This window comes from Astyanax mexicanus, chromosome 2, assembly GCF_023375975.1.
Source record: "Astyanax mexicanus isolate ESR-SI-001 chromosome 2, AstMex3_surface, whole genome shotgun sequence".
In the NCBI taxonomy this organism is placed as follows: Eukaryota; Metazoa; Chordata; class Actinopteri; order Characiformes; family Acestrorhamphidae; genus Astyanax; species Astyanax mexicanus.
Window position 1 is genome coordinate 12,375,914 of NC_064409.1, and position 13,391 is coordinate 12,389,304.

At 35.5% G+C, this 13,391-nt stretch overlaps 2 protein-coding genes across 2 annotated transcripts; both read right to left on the bottom strand.

Annotated features, from left to right (window-relative positions):
* Nucleotides 1–179: 179 nt before the first annotated feature.
* phyh (phytanoyl-CoA 2-hydroxylase) lies at nt 180–6,569 on the bottom strand. Its single transcript, XM_007232263.4, has 9 exons — nt 6,339–6,569; nt 3,987–4,039; nt 3,456–3,566; nt 2,376–2,544; nt 2,123–2,204; nt 1,776–1,957; nt 1,428–1,577; nt 952–1,086; nt 180–854 (listed from the first exon to the last, which is right to left on the bottom strand). Exons 1-9 carry the CDS (start codon nt 6,408–6,410, stop codon nt 801–803), a joined length of 1,008 nt encoding a protein of 335 aa, XP_007232325.3. The 5' UTR covers nt 6,411–6,569; the 3' UTR covers nt 180–800.
* A 2,984-nt stretch (nt 6,570–9,553) lies between these two features.
* On the bottom strand, nt 9,554–12,078 carry si:ch1073-67j19.1 (uncharacterized protein LOC100332348 homolog). Its single transcript, XM_022671148.2, has 3 exons — nt 11,944–12,078; nt 10,497–10,800; nt 9,554–10,146 (listed from the first exon to the last, which is right to left on the bottom strand). The coding sequence occupies exons 1-3, from the start codon at nt 11,988–11,990 to the stop codon at nt 9,823–9,825; spliced, it is 675 nt and encodes a 224-aa protein (XP_022526869.1). The 5' UTR covers nt 11,991–12,078; the 3' UTR covers nt 9,554–9,822.
* Between the last annotated feature and the right edge of the window lie 1,313 nt (nt 12,079–13,391).

The window sequence follows — 13,391 nt, forward strand, 5'->3', positions numbered from 1 at the left end:
CGTAAAATGGAAATATACCCCATGTTTAGGGACAACTTCACTTATAACAACACAAAACCTCCTTAAACCGCAGAGATGGTTGCCATGTCACAAGATATACAAACCTTTTATGGTTTTATTCAATAGAGCATGATGTAACTGACTGAGGTGCATATATTTGAGTAAAACAACAAGTGAGATTATTTACAAAAATAATTATATTATATATAAGATTACAATTTTATTAAACATTTTAACATGTTTACAATTAGCAGCACTTACAGTGTGAAGGCAAAACTAAGTGAACATTAGCAGCCTTTAATTAAATGCTAATGCATTCCATTCTAATTCCACATTTTTTCAAAGAAAATACTCTTCCATATACTTAAAAGGAAACAATTTTCTCTACAGTTCCTTCAAAAATTATAACTCATTTTTAATGCCAATGATTAGAGACAAAATTGATATTCCGTTCAGAGGAAGATTGTAAAATTACTAGGTTATTACTAATAATTCATTTATAACACATGCTGATAAACTTTCAGTTCACCTTCCATTTCTCACACATTTGTCCTTATGTCTCGATCAAACTGCTCTAATCTGTCCTTATGTTAAATGTAACGCATGCAGACAAAATTGTACTACATATGTAGTAAACTCTGAAGCTATTTTGAGTGATAACCCAGAATTAGTGTTACATTACTGTATAAAACTGTTTGTCGATGGCCAGCTGCTACATGATTAAACCAATTCTAATAATTCCTTTGTACTACCACCACTTTCTCCTGTGGGTGTGTTTCTGACAAAACAAGACAGGAGGATCAAAGTGATGTCCTCTCTCCATGGACCAGGCGTCCTCTCAAAGCCCAGGTATCCTGCATACATAAAGCACACATACACAATCAGAATACAGCTACAAAGCAGAAATACGTAATGACAACCCACAGTATTGATCAATAAAAGGATCCTTACCGCAAAGGAAACGGATATATCTGTTCCATATCTTCTGGTAGCAATTTCATTCACCTCCTTACTAATGTTCTCCTGGCTTGTCCCAGTCACATCAATGTAATAACAGTCAGCACTGGCATAGTGACAGGAGATGGCCTAAGCACAAACACACACACAGACACACACATATACACAATTTCACTGATTACTGCTAAACAGACTGAAATGTCTCACTTGCAGTGCACCAGATTGCATCACCTAGACAGAGTTTACCAACTAAACGCAATCAATCTTTTAATTTGACTCAGTTTATTACAAGTCAAGCAGTATAAACTAAAGTGACCTCTTCATGGTAACATAAGTAACATAACCTAAACAGATTCTCATTAGATTTATTATAGCTTTGGTAGATAATTTAAAATATACCTCTATTAGATATTTAAATTGAAGAACAAAAAAAACATATAATGTATTAGTGTGAACCTATTAGTCCTGACCTTCCGGAATCCCTGTGTTTGGTTCATTCCCGAGCCGTGGATGAGCAAAGGGTGAAAGAATAAGGTGTCTCCTTTTTCCATCTCCACATGCATTCTCGGGTGGTTTGGATCATAGTTGCGAACACCATGGTACATCTTGTTTACACCACCCTTAGTAGAGTTAAGAACATGAAGAAAGGAACATTTTGATTAAAATGTTTTGTCATTTGGAAATAGGACAACACCCCATGGAAACTGCAGAGACTGAAGATGGCACATTTATCTATCGGCATATCTATAGTTATATACACGCACACATTTAACATTCACTCAAGTACAGCTCTGTCACACCTCCTTCTCTCCTCTCACCTCCCATTCTGGATAGTCATGTTCCTGAAGGGTGCCCTTGTGGCTTCCAGGAAGCACTACCAGGCAGCCATTCTGTCGGTTCACCTTCTCCATGGCAGTCCAGGCACAGACAATGTGGTCGACTGGGCGAAAGGGAAAGTAGTGCAGGTCCTGGTGCATGGGGTGACGAGATGTCTTCTTTCCTGAGAAAAAAACAACTCTTTAAACCCTATCTTTGTGCAAATAATTCTAACAGTGTATACAAGTTTACTTAAAAAACAAACTAGTTAATAGATCTGCATAACCAAATATCACTACCAGAAAGTACAGCTGGGTATAGTCTACTTCATATTTAGGTGTGTGTTTACCTGCATCTGGGGGTTTATTAATGAGCATTGTGTGCATTGCCATGATGTTGGGGCCAGTAAAACACTCCACATACTTCAGAATCTGTAACAGACACAAGTATCTGTTGCAGTGCAACATTTCTCCATATAGCTGGATAAAGGCACTGCTGGCCTGTCTCAGCCTGCTAGGTTTTATTATTAAAATATGGAGCCATATATCACACTTTACAGTATTCCAATTTATAGCTAGCTGCCTGTTTGTGTGTGAATGTACCTGGGGCAAACTGCAGTAGCGGAATAGTTCTGCATCATCCTGGAAATCCTGAAGTTTAGATACAGCCTTCTGATCACGCACAAACTCAGACTTCGCAATAGCTACATCTCTCATCACCACCATGCCTGGAATCTTCACGTCTCCTTTACAGACACGCTCAAACTCTGCCCTGCAGGCACACACACAATAAGATTTATTAAACACAGTTGTCATATACACTTGTAAAAATAAAGGTATTTTAAATGGTTCTTTGTGGGATGCCATAGAAGAACCACTTTTGGATCCATAAAGATCTAATTCTTTCAAGGCTATCTAAACATGGCAAATCTGATTTGTTCAAAACAAATCTAAGACACTGTGATATGTGTTCCTACATCGTGTACAGATCCAAATTGTAGGAATGTGATATAAATGTGAATGGTCAGATCGGATTTAATAAGCCTGTACATGAGCATTGTGAGAGGAATCGTTGTAACAGTTGTAAGCTGTGGAGGCATGCATTAACATATTATTGTGCGTGTGTGCTGTTTTAGGTAAAATCTTGTGGCACTACCACTTATTATTAATACAAACTAGTTTTGGAGTATGCATTATGTTGTATAGATTAAAGTGTCAAAGTTAAATATACTCAGATATCCATAATGCACTCTCAGAGCTTGTGGGTTTTTGATTTTTTTCTAAGAAAATGCCAGCTAACAATGCCGCAAAACGGCAGCAGAAAAAGCTGCAGTATGTATTTTTGTATAGCAATACTTTACTTACTACATTACATGAATACTGAGTGTTCTAAGGTGCCAACCTGCACTATTAAATTATTATATATTCATATAGTATTAATGTATAGTACACAATTGCGATGCAGGGTGTTGCTGCCACCTTGTGTTCGTCTTAAGGGAGTGCAATTAGGTGGAAAACTTACCAAAAACATTTGACCTAAATGAAATATATACTGTTGGATAAGCCAAAGCATCTGAAAGGCATAACCTAGGCTCTTGCCTATATAAATAATTACCTGTACACAATTAATACTACCAAAGTTACTCAAACTGTGTTAATAAACAGACTGCGAGGCATAGCTACCTAAAACGATCAATGTCCTCTTCGGAAACCAGGTTTTTGATGAGTAAAAAGCCATTTTCTTCATAAAAAATCCTCTGCTCTGGACTCAGGAAACCTGTGTCAAAGGTGTACCTGCACAATGGAAGCCACAATAAGTGTCATACAAAACAATGTAATATAGATCGGAAACCAAGGAGTTCCTGGGATGGATTTTTACTAGGACTACCCACCTGTAGTAATATAACAGTTGTGACATTGAGATGCCTTATTAAGGTAAATATAACTATTATTCATTTATGTGCACTTAACACAGAAGGAAGTCTAACAGACACTGTGTACCCAGTATTTAAATAAGGTACACACTGTACATTTCCCTATTGGGTATTCCCTGCACTATTTAACACTAAACAAAACAGCATCAGCATAAAGAGAAGGAAACTTTTTCTCCACCCTAAAAATGATTCTGGTGAGATTTCTAGCTGCATGTCATTATATAGCTACTTTATATTGATTTCATTTAGAGTTTGCAAGTTTTAAAACATTTTAACTTACCGTAATGTTTGAGGATGATATGACACTGCCTGGGATGAAGTGAAGGATGAGCGCTGTTAGAAGCAGTTAAGGAAAAAGATTTAGAAATCATATTAATTTAGATTAATTTAGATGTAAACATATACAAGTATGCAAATTACATCAAACATATGACAGATGACATTACAGAAAATTGATCATAGTGGTAGTTCAAACAAGTCACAAAGATTCAGCATAAATCCTGGCCATATAAAAGGAGAAGCAACATAAGCATTAAACAACAAAAAAATAAATTAATAATTCATATACATACGATTCTCATTAGGTAATGAGACACATTAAGTAATGAGACACAAAGCATAAATATAAGATTGGTTGTGGTCCAGCGGGCTATTAAGGGGGTTAAAAAGATGGGGACATATTACACCACATGTGTCAAACACAAGGCCCGCGGGCCAAATGTGGCCCGCCACGTCCTTTTATGTGGCCCGCGAGAGCTTGTAAGATCTTAGTGTCTATAATAAATGGATCAGAAGCGTGCTTTGACCAAAAACTACGTTTCCCACAATGCTTGTCGATTGTATTACCCGCGAAGTTACGGCTTACTGCCACTACACGGCAGTGTAGTCATTGATGTGGAAACCCTGCCGGAGGGAAGGCGTAACTTCGCGGGTGAAATGTTTATCCCATAATGTCCAGAAAAAGAGAAGCTGATTCAGACGGACGGCTGTGCTTCAAGGAGAAAGAATGGTATGCCTTTTGTGTTACGAAGAGTGTTACTGACCAAAATAAACGCTTTTTAGAAGAGATATAAGTTATGTGTAAATATTTATAAGACAATAGCTGACAAAATCTGTTTTAATGATTTTAATAAACATCACTGTGTCAGCGCTATTCAGTTTCACCGCAGCGAAGGACGAAGACGTGAATCACTTATCTAACCAGCCTGTACTGATTTCTGCTCCAATAACCCTTTCAATAACCTCCAATAGCCTTTTATAGTCTTCAGTAGCCTTCAACAGTCTAACCCTGCAGCCGTGGTGTGTGCACTAAACTCCGTAGTTATAAACATTCTGAGGTTAGCAGCGCGCTAACTGACCTGTTTATAATGTAACGTTAATCCGAGCAGTGACTCCGTGACGCTGCTCTGAACTGCTGCTGTTAGCTGCTTGTGCTGAAAGATGAGCTGTAGAGAGCTGTATTATCCGGTTAGTGGGGTTAAAACCTTTATTTCCTACACAGAAGAACTTAAAATGTTTTAAAAACGCTCCAGACTGGCTGAGCTGAGCCTGTAGCCCGTGGCTGGGCTGTAGCTCTGACTCAGTGAAGACAGCGGGGGCTTGTGCTGCTGCTGCAGCTCCCACTAGTGGTTGGATGAGGAACTGCTAAATCTGAGGAAATGCTAAATCTATCACATATTCTTAACAGCTCACAATTTTTGATTTTATATTTATTAAGCCTTATTTCAGTATCAAACGTTTTGATCAAAGTTAATATAACTTGTATTTTATGTCATTTCTATTCACTTGAATAGTTTGGTTCTTGATTGATGGAGTTTTTGGATTTCATAACATGACAAATTAAAAGGATTTATGTTAATAGAGCAACAAGCAAACATTTTTTCCATTTAGAGTTATTTAACATTAAAGAGTAATTACATTCATTTTATATTACATTTGGTTACATTTTATTACATTTATAAGTTACATCTGGCCCTCAGAGGACAGCCAATATGCCAATGTGGCCCTCGGCCAAAATGAGTTTGACACCCCTGTATTACACCATTTATTAGTTAAAGATAATTAGTTCACACTGGAAAAATAAATGCAATAAATGTTTCATCAAAAATCCATGAACCTGAAAATTACAGAATTCACTCGCTATGTAAAATGTTGACATGTAAGTTATTTCTCTGGTCTTTTTTTGAATTAAAAGTCAAGTCCTTCTCCAGTCAATGGAGAAGTGTGTGTTTAATAACACACACTCAGTAAAAATGACAGAATTGCCGGTGCAGTGAATAATCTGCAGGCGGTGTCGTCGCTTTTTATTTCTCACTAACTTTATGCGTTAAAGTTAAACAAAATAGCCATGACAAGTGTATGACAAGCTTGCAAACGTAAAAAAAATAATCGTAAAATAAACCATAATAAGCAGTGGCGTTTAAAATTGTGTAGAACAGTGTAAAACATTGAAAACTCTCTAAACGGACCACCTTTCTTGCATAACCGGCCCATCATAGCCTCGGACTGTCGTTGAACCTGAACACGCAGCACGCTGCACTAAGACCGGGCGCTCGCTGTGAGGAAACAGCTAGCGTTCCCTACATTAAGTTGCTAAACTAGCAAGCCATCAGGCTAACGCTCAAAAGGATACAACAGAAGCAGAGTTGGAGCGGTCCAGATGATTGAGGACAACCTTCAGCCTGTCCGCTGCGCGTCGAGACATCTTGTTTAGCCCAAAAACCAAATAAAATAAGCTCTTCTGCTGACAGCAGCTTCTGTGTGCACTCTCTGGTTCCTCCCAGCGCTTCTGTTTGCCTACATATAGGTAGCTTAGCCTAACTGGGACAAAGTACCAAAGTACGTGACAGGCAGATACACTGACACTTAGCCCAGATCCCTCAGCACACAGTCTGATAAGAACTGTATTATATAACTGACAATATTGCAATTAAGCTCATTTTACAAAACTAAAACGCTTTCCATGATGTAACATTTTATGTAGATTGATATGATCTTGTTATGGTGAGGGTTTATTCTACACCAGAGGTAAATCACATTTTATATATCTTTGAAAAAGAACATTACCCCCCCCCCCCCCAAAAAAAAAGAATAAATAAATAAATACATAATAATAATAAAATAATACTGCTCATCTGACATTGTAATCGTCTTTTATATTAAAAAAAAGAGACAGAGTTTCTTACTAATGTACCATAAATGCAGAGATATGCAGAAAAGTGAAATATCTAATTTTGTGGCCATTTAATTTTATTGTAGTAACTGTTAACTTTTATACATGTAGTTGTTATGTTGCTCCTCAGTTGATGCTCTTAAATTCACTATGCATTCATAGGTATGTCTAAATTTTTTTTTTTTTTTTTTTTTAATAAATTTGTTTGGTTTGTATTCTACAAAAGTGGGTCGTGACTTAATGACCATGAGAAAATCTGGGTCCCAGGCTAAGACCAGTTGAGAACCCCTAATTAAGAGCCTATAGTTTCCACTGTATATGATTAGACATAATGACATTAATAATAAAGAATACATGTAGTAACGTAATAATATCAACACAAATCTTGAAAATACTAAATTCACTTAATGTCTAAATAAATGTATGTTCTTTTAAATGACTTTATAGGATTTTAAAATTCTAAACTATAAAAAAATCTCTTTTCATTTTCAAATCCACTGTGAGTTTGCCTAAAATCCTTAAACACAGTCGTAGAGTGGGGAAATGTGCACAGTGTTATAGCAGCAACATTACAGTAGGACAAAGGTAGAATTTTTTTTTTTTTTTTGAGATATTTTATTATGAGCAGCAGAAGAAGAAGATATACAATACAGCTACTCAAAAAGGAGTGGGAAGAAGAAAACTTATTTAAACCCACCCCTTTCTTCAAAATTAACATAACTTACATAGCTTACATAGCCACTTCCCATCGACTTACATTAGATGAAACTTAACAACAGAGAAAATTAAATTTACAAATACTTAGAATCCTCTAACCTAGATACCAACAGCGATAGTAAAGAAAGTTCTAATACTATACACAAGCAGCCCTCATACCAACAGTGGTAAAAGGGCAACCATACTAGTTACGGTAACAAAGGCTCTAAAAATCCAACTTTGTGTATAATTCTCATTGCTCGTTTTTGTAATTTAAATAGTGTTTGTATTGTACATTGATCATTGTTGCCCCATATTTCCGCACAATATGATAAGTATGGGAGAACTAGAGAACAATATAGTATACGGAGTGCTTTATGATCGAGAAATTGCTTTACTTTGTTCATAATAGAGAGGCTTTTGGAAATTTTTGTTTTTATGTGTCTGATGTGGGCTTTCCATGTTAATTTACTGTCTATTATTACTCCTAAAAATTTGTTTTCAGTTACACTTCCAATTGGGGCACCATCTATGCTTATTTGAAATACAGAATTAATCTTATCATTACCAAATATCATTGCTTTTGTTTTAATTAAATTTAATGATAACTTATTTCTGTCCATCCATTCTTTTATTTTACTTAATTCATCATTTACAGTATTTATGAGTTCATTATGATTGTCACTGCTATAAAAAATATTAGTATCATCCGCAAATAATATTAGTTTTAGTGATTTTTATACATCGAAAATATCATTAATATACATGTTAAACAATTTTGGGCCCAACACGGCCCCCTGGGGGACACCACAAGCGATGCCAAGATATTCAGATGTATAATTACCCATTTTCACATATTGAACCCTTTCTGTGAGATAACTCTCTATCCAGTTACCTGCTACTCCTCTAATTCCGTATTTCTCTACTTTTTTAATAATATTGAATGGTCTATAGTATCAAATGCCTTTTTGAGGTCCATGAATATTCCAACTGCATATCTTTTCCTGTCCAATGCATTTGTAATTTCTTCTATTGCCTCAATAATAGCCATTGAAGTAGTTCTTTTGGCTCTGAAGCCATATTGACCTTCATTTATTAACTCAAATTTTTCAATAATTTTTTCTAAACGGGAATCAAACAATTTTTCTAAAATTTTTGAAAATTGCGGAAGTAAAGAAATAGGTCTATAATTAGTAAAAATATATTTATTGTCGTTTTTGTAGATTGGTACAACTTTTGCAACTTTCATTTTTTTTCGGAACACATCCAGTTTGGAAAGACAGATTACAAATATAGGTCAGAGGTTTTGAAATGTTATTTATAACTTTTTTAACTAATACCATATCTATATCATGACAATCTGTAGATATTTTACTTTTACATTCGTTAACAATATTTTTTACTTCATGTTCATCTGTTGCAGAAAGAAAGATTGAGTTTAAGTTTCCTTTTATAGTTTCATTGGACTGATGATGTCCTAAACTTGGGATATCAGCAGCCAAGTCTGGGCCAACATTGACAAAAAATTTATTAAACCCATTTACTATTGTTCATATTGAAATCATAAACATTTTTATCAACAAAATGATCTGGATACTTAGTTTTTGAAAATATGGTAACAAACTCAATATTTAAACATATACCATTACATTATGCCACAGCCAGTACAAATTATTTATCATCTGTTCAAACAAAACCAAGAAATAACACCCCTTCTACTCTAAATTAGTAAAATAATTACTTGTAAACATGTATATTGGTATAAATGAACATGTATTGGAAATATTGAAACCTTCAGATCGCATATTAAACACAGTTAGGTTGTTAAATCGTGTTATATTATTTATTCAGTGGGGCTTAAAGTTATATTTAAATATTTCATTTAAATATACCTTGATCATTAAATTATTAAATTAAAAATATTTTATATTATTGGTTGTATTATTATGAGATTATTTATTACAAGAAAAACAAGAGAAGCTGGTAATGGGTGTTTTATTCATTTGCAGCATATTTACACATTTAAGATGAATAAAAAAGGCTCTGTATGCCAAATTACAGGTCTTACATGTTTAAAAATAAGGATGCCAAAAATACGTTGTAACAGCAGTGCTGAAGAAACACCAGAACCGTCCAATTTATATAATTTTTTATTACCCACTGAAAGATTCTTAATGCATCCTAAAATATTTCTCATATTAAATCATCTCAATAGAACCCTTTTTGGCACTATTAATTAATAATTGGCTCAAGAGGTGGCAAAGAAGTCATGCTCATTCTGCATTTGCATTCGGAAGATGCGGTTGGCCTTCTGCACTTTCTTATCTGTGTTCAGGTGCTTGTTCAGAATGTCCTTGTAATGCTTTTCAGGGTGGCCACTCATATTGCCTTCTTTCCATGTGTAGTAGGCATTGGTTTTGGGGATGTCTAAGTTATTAGCTAGCCAGAGCCAAAGCCTGGAGCAGGGCAAGAGAGACACAGTGAAGTAGATTGGATCTTTCACATTCATCACTGCATTGTAGTCAGACAGATACTTCTTCATGGCTGGTGTGGGACTGATGGGTGGTGCGGCCTGTAGTCAAGACAATCATGTAAATGTTTGAGATACATGAACATAACCTTAATAACATAACCCTGTCAAAGCAAAATTATAACTTAAACACATCCAATATGCAAATATAAAGTACCAGAAGCCAGCTGGAAGGCTGTATGGGCCAATACTGAAGTAAGAGCCTTGGTGCATGTACAGTTAACAAAAGGATAAAAAATCTTTTTTGTTGGCTAAACAAACATTTTTATAAACATTATTTAAACTTGGAAACTGATAATATTAATTAATCTCACTAAAATACAAAATCATGTTTTTCATTCTGCCACTAAACATTCAAAGAACTGTTTTTGTATCTTCCAGCTCTATCTTACCTTGAGGAAATACTGGCTGAGGAATGAGTCTGCAAAGCTCTTGTAACTATTATATCGGCCTTTCATGAAATCGCTCAGGTCATGTGGACGTTTGACCGTCTGGCTCATCTGCTTTAGCATCTCAGTCACTTTCAGCAGGTAGTTGATGTCCTGCAGGGTGAAGTTAACGTAGCGCTCAGCCTGCAGGCTGCCGTTCTGCATTTGTACCAAGAAATCGAGATGGAGCGTTTTGTTGGCAATGTCCATGTTGTTGTTCCAGAGATTTTCATAGATGTCCACTTGTTGCTTGGAGGCTAAACAATGGCTACAGAAATATAAAAGCAAACAAATTCGTTTTTTAAAAGTGCTATATGTGTATATGCTTTACCCTGGCATGAAAAATGTCTTGGGAACTAGTATTGTGTCCCATGACTTTTGCCATGGCCCATGGAAACCAAAGAACACTGCACTGCCCTGTGAGATATGCATGTGAGGTGCCCTGCATAGAAAGTAGATGTGATTTTTCTCAGAGTCGCTTGGCAGTTTGCATGGACAATTACAGATTGAGTCACAATCATTTCCACCCACTGTTCTGTACACTGTGTATTGCCTTTTATGTGTGACATAGATGGAGATGTTTTTGGGATGGTAAATGCCCACATGTCTACAGATATGGACGCCCACTGTCAGGTCTCACTTGAAGCTGATAAGTCATGTTGCCTTACCATGAGCACGCTGACTAATGTTTAGCCTCACTCTTTAACACTTCACAGCTTTTACAAGTGTGTCTGTTCCCGCGTAATTTCTTGAGGTAATACTTCATGATCAATTTACAGACTGCTATCACATGAATCGTGGCATGTCATTTAATTGATGCATTTTATATCCATTATATATTATCATTGCATAAAACAGATGCATATATACAGCATACTTCAGCACCATGCAGCCCCTCTTAATTACATTTTTCTTCAGTTTTTATCTTCTTGGGAAACATTTGTTGTGTATTTTATGTTTCAACATAAGGTATAAATAAGCACAATATATAACAGTAAATAAAATCACTGGATATTTGCCTCAAAACAAAACAAAATTGTATATTATATTATATTTTACTGTTTAAAGTACATCGTATCCCTCACTAACAATAGACATCATAGCACATCTGTTATTGTTTTATATATTAAAGGGATTTAACTGTATGTAATTATATGAAAAAAGTGTCCCAAAAGGGTCCTTTGTTAGTGATATTTTCATCCTCCTAATCAAATGTACACCTAATTATTTGTTTCAGTTTTGCATTATATTTGAATAAGATCTAAAAAAAAAAATAACTAAAGTACATAACCGTGTTAGTGGTAATAGTGTGTTTCTATGTCTTTTAATGAACAGAAATTTTATACATACATCTGGATTTATGTACACATAAAAAAATCTAAAGGAAAAAATAGGTGTAATGAGTCCTTACCCCAGAAATAGCAGAAAAAATGCACAGGAAAATGCAGCAGAGTTCATCTTCACCTTCTCTTCAGTAGTTAGATTCACAGCTACTGCTAAACTGTTGGACTGGTCTGCTGTGAGAGGAGATGCTGCTCTTCTTTAATACTGCTCATTGGTGTTGTAATCTGGAGACATCATTTGATTGCATTTTACCGGACGTGACTTGTATGGTCTAATTTCCAGTATGTCCAAAGGTTTATCTGACTTGTAACGAAAGCAAAGTAATTGCAGTATCAATGTAAGACACAATGAGCTTCCTTTTTTTTTCTTTCATGGTTTTGAAAGTCACTTTATGGCAAAAGTATGTATTTTATGCTTTCCCATTCTAAACCCACAAACATTAATGTTGTCCAAATTTTACAGGAGGTGTGAAACTTTATTGGGTCAACAAGTGTTAATTAACTTTATTAATGCACTTTGTTCCACAGAGACCCCACTCTGTAACTTTGTGTGGTTGGACATTTTGTGGCTGAGATGCTGTGGTTCTTAAACACTTCTACTGTTTAATAACACCACTCACAGCTGAGGGGATACACATCCTGTAATTGTGAAGACATTTCACCAACTGACTTGTTTCAGCAGTGCCATCCTATGACAGTCCCACACTGGAGTTCAGTGATCTAGTCAGAACCACCCATACTTCCACTAATGTGTGTAAATGCAGGTTACATGGCTTACAGTTCCAAGCATCTGTGATGGATCATTACACAATGGAAATGCCAGTCTAAAGGCCTGGATCTTACATGGTATGGGATATGTTAGTGCATTTTTGTCATGGTGGCAAAGAATGCAGAAAAAGTGCATTGAGCAACACAAGTTTTTTTTCAGGGATGTCCATGGAGTTTTCAACAAGAAAATGCAAACCCACATTTAGCACTCATTGCAAAAGAGTGGAAGTGGAAGAAGAGGGTGTGTGTATATTGGACTTGGCCTGTCTGGAGTCCTGACCTGTCCCCAGTATTATATGTGTGGGGAAATTTAAACTGAAAATGAGGCAATAGTGACATATTTGCAGGAAGAATTGGACAAGATAACACCTGAATCGTTTTATTGGTTGGCATCTTAAGTGCCAAAAGTTTTGTGAAAAGAAATGGATACAATACAAATTGGCAAATGCTTTATTGTCCCAAATTAAGTTGACCAGACAAATTAATCAAATTCTGTATGTTCACAGTGCTATAATGAGATAAAAGTCAAATAAATGTATAAAACACTGCATTTCTTAATTGCATTTTCCATAAAATCCATACTGAATATAATAGTACAAACCTATTTATACAGTTGTAAATTTAAATTATATTACAAATACAGACTTTTTATAAATTTAGTAAGCAGGGCCTTGCAACTAAAGTGAATGAACAAATTTTCATATGATAGCTGTTTTCACTGCTTTAATGTAAAATGCTTTTTCTTAGG

What these genes read in the sequence shown, in the direction of transcription:
- si:ch1073-67j19.1 (XM_022671148.2), bottom strand. Translation starts at nt 11,990, where the DNA reads ATGAACTCTGCTGCATTTTCCTGTGCATTTTTTCTGCTATTTCTGGG. An exon ending in TTTTTTCTGCTATTTCTGGG is followed by an intron (nt 10,801 to 11,943) that starts GTAAGGACTCAT and finishes ATATTTCTGTAG; the next exon opens with CCATTGTTTAGCCTCCAAGC. An exon ending in TCAGCCAGTATTTCCTCAAG is followed by an intron (nt 10,147 to 10,496) that starts GTAAGATAGAGC and finishes TCTTGACTACAG; the next exon opens with GCCGCACCACCCATCAGTCC.
- phyh (XM_007232263.4), bottom strand. Translation starts at nt 6,410, where the DNA reads ATGTCTCGACGCGCAGCGGACAGGCTGAAGGTTGTCCTCAATCATCTG. An exon ending in GCTCCAACTCTGCTTCTGTT is followed by an intron (nt 4,040 to 6,338) that starts GTATCCTTTTGA and finishes TGCTTCTAACAG; the next exon opens with CGCTCATCCTTCACTTCATC. An exon ending in ATATATCCGTTTCCTTTGCG is followed by an intron (nt 855 to 951) that starts GTAAGGATCCTT and finishes TTATGTATGCAG; the next exon opens with GATACCTGGGCTTTGAGAGG.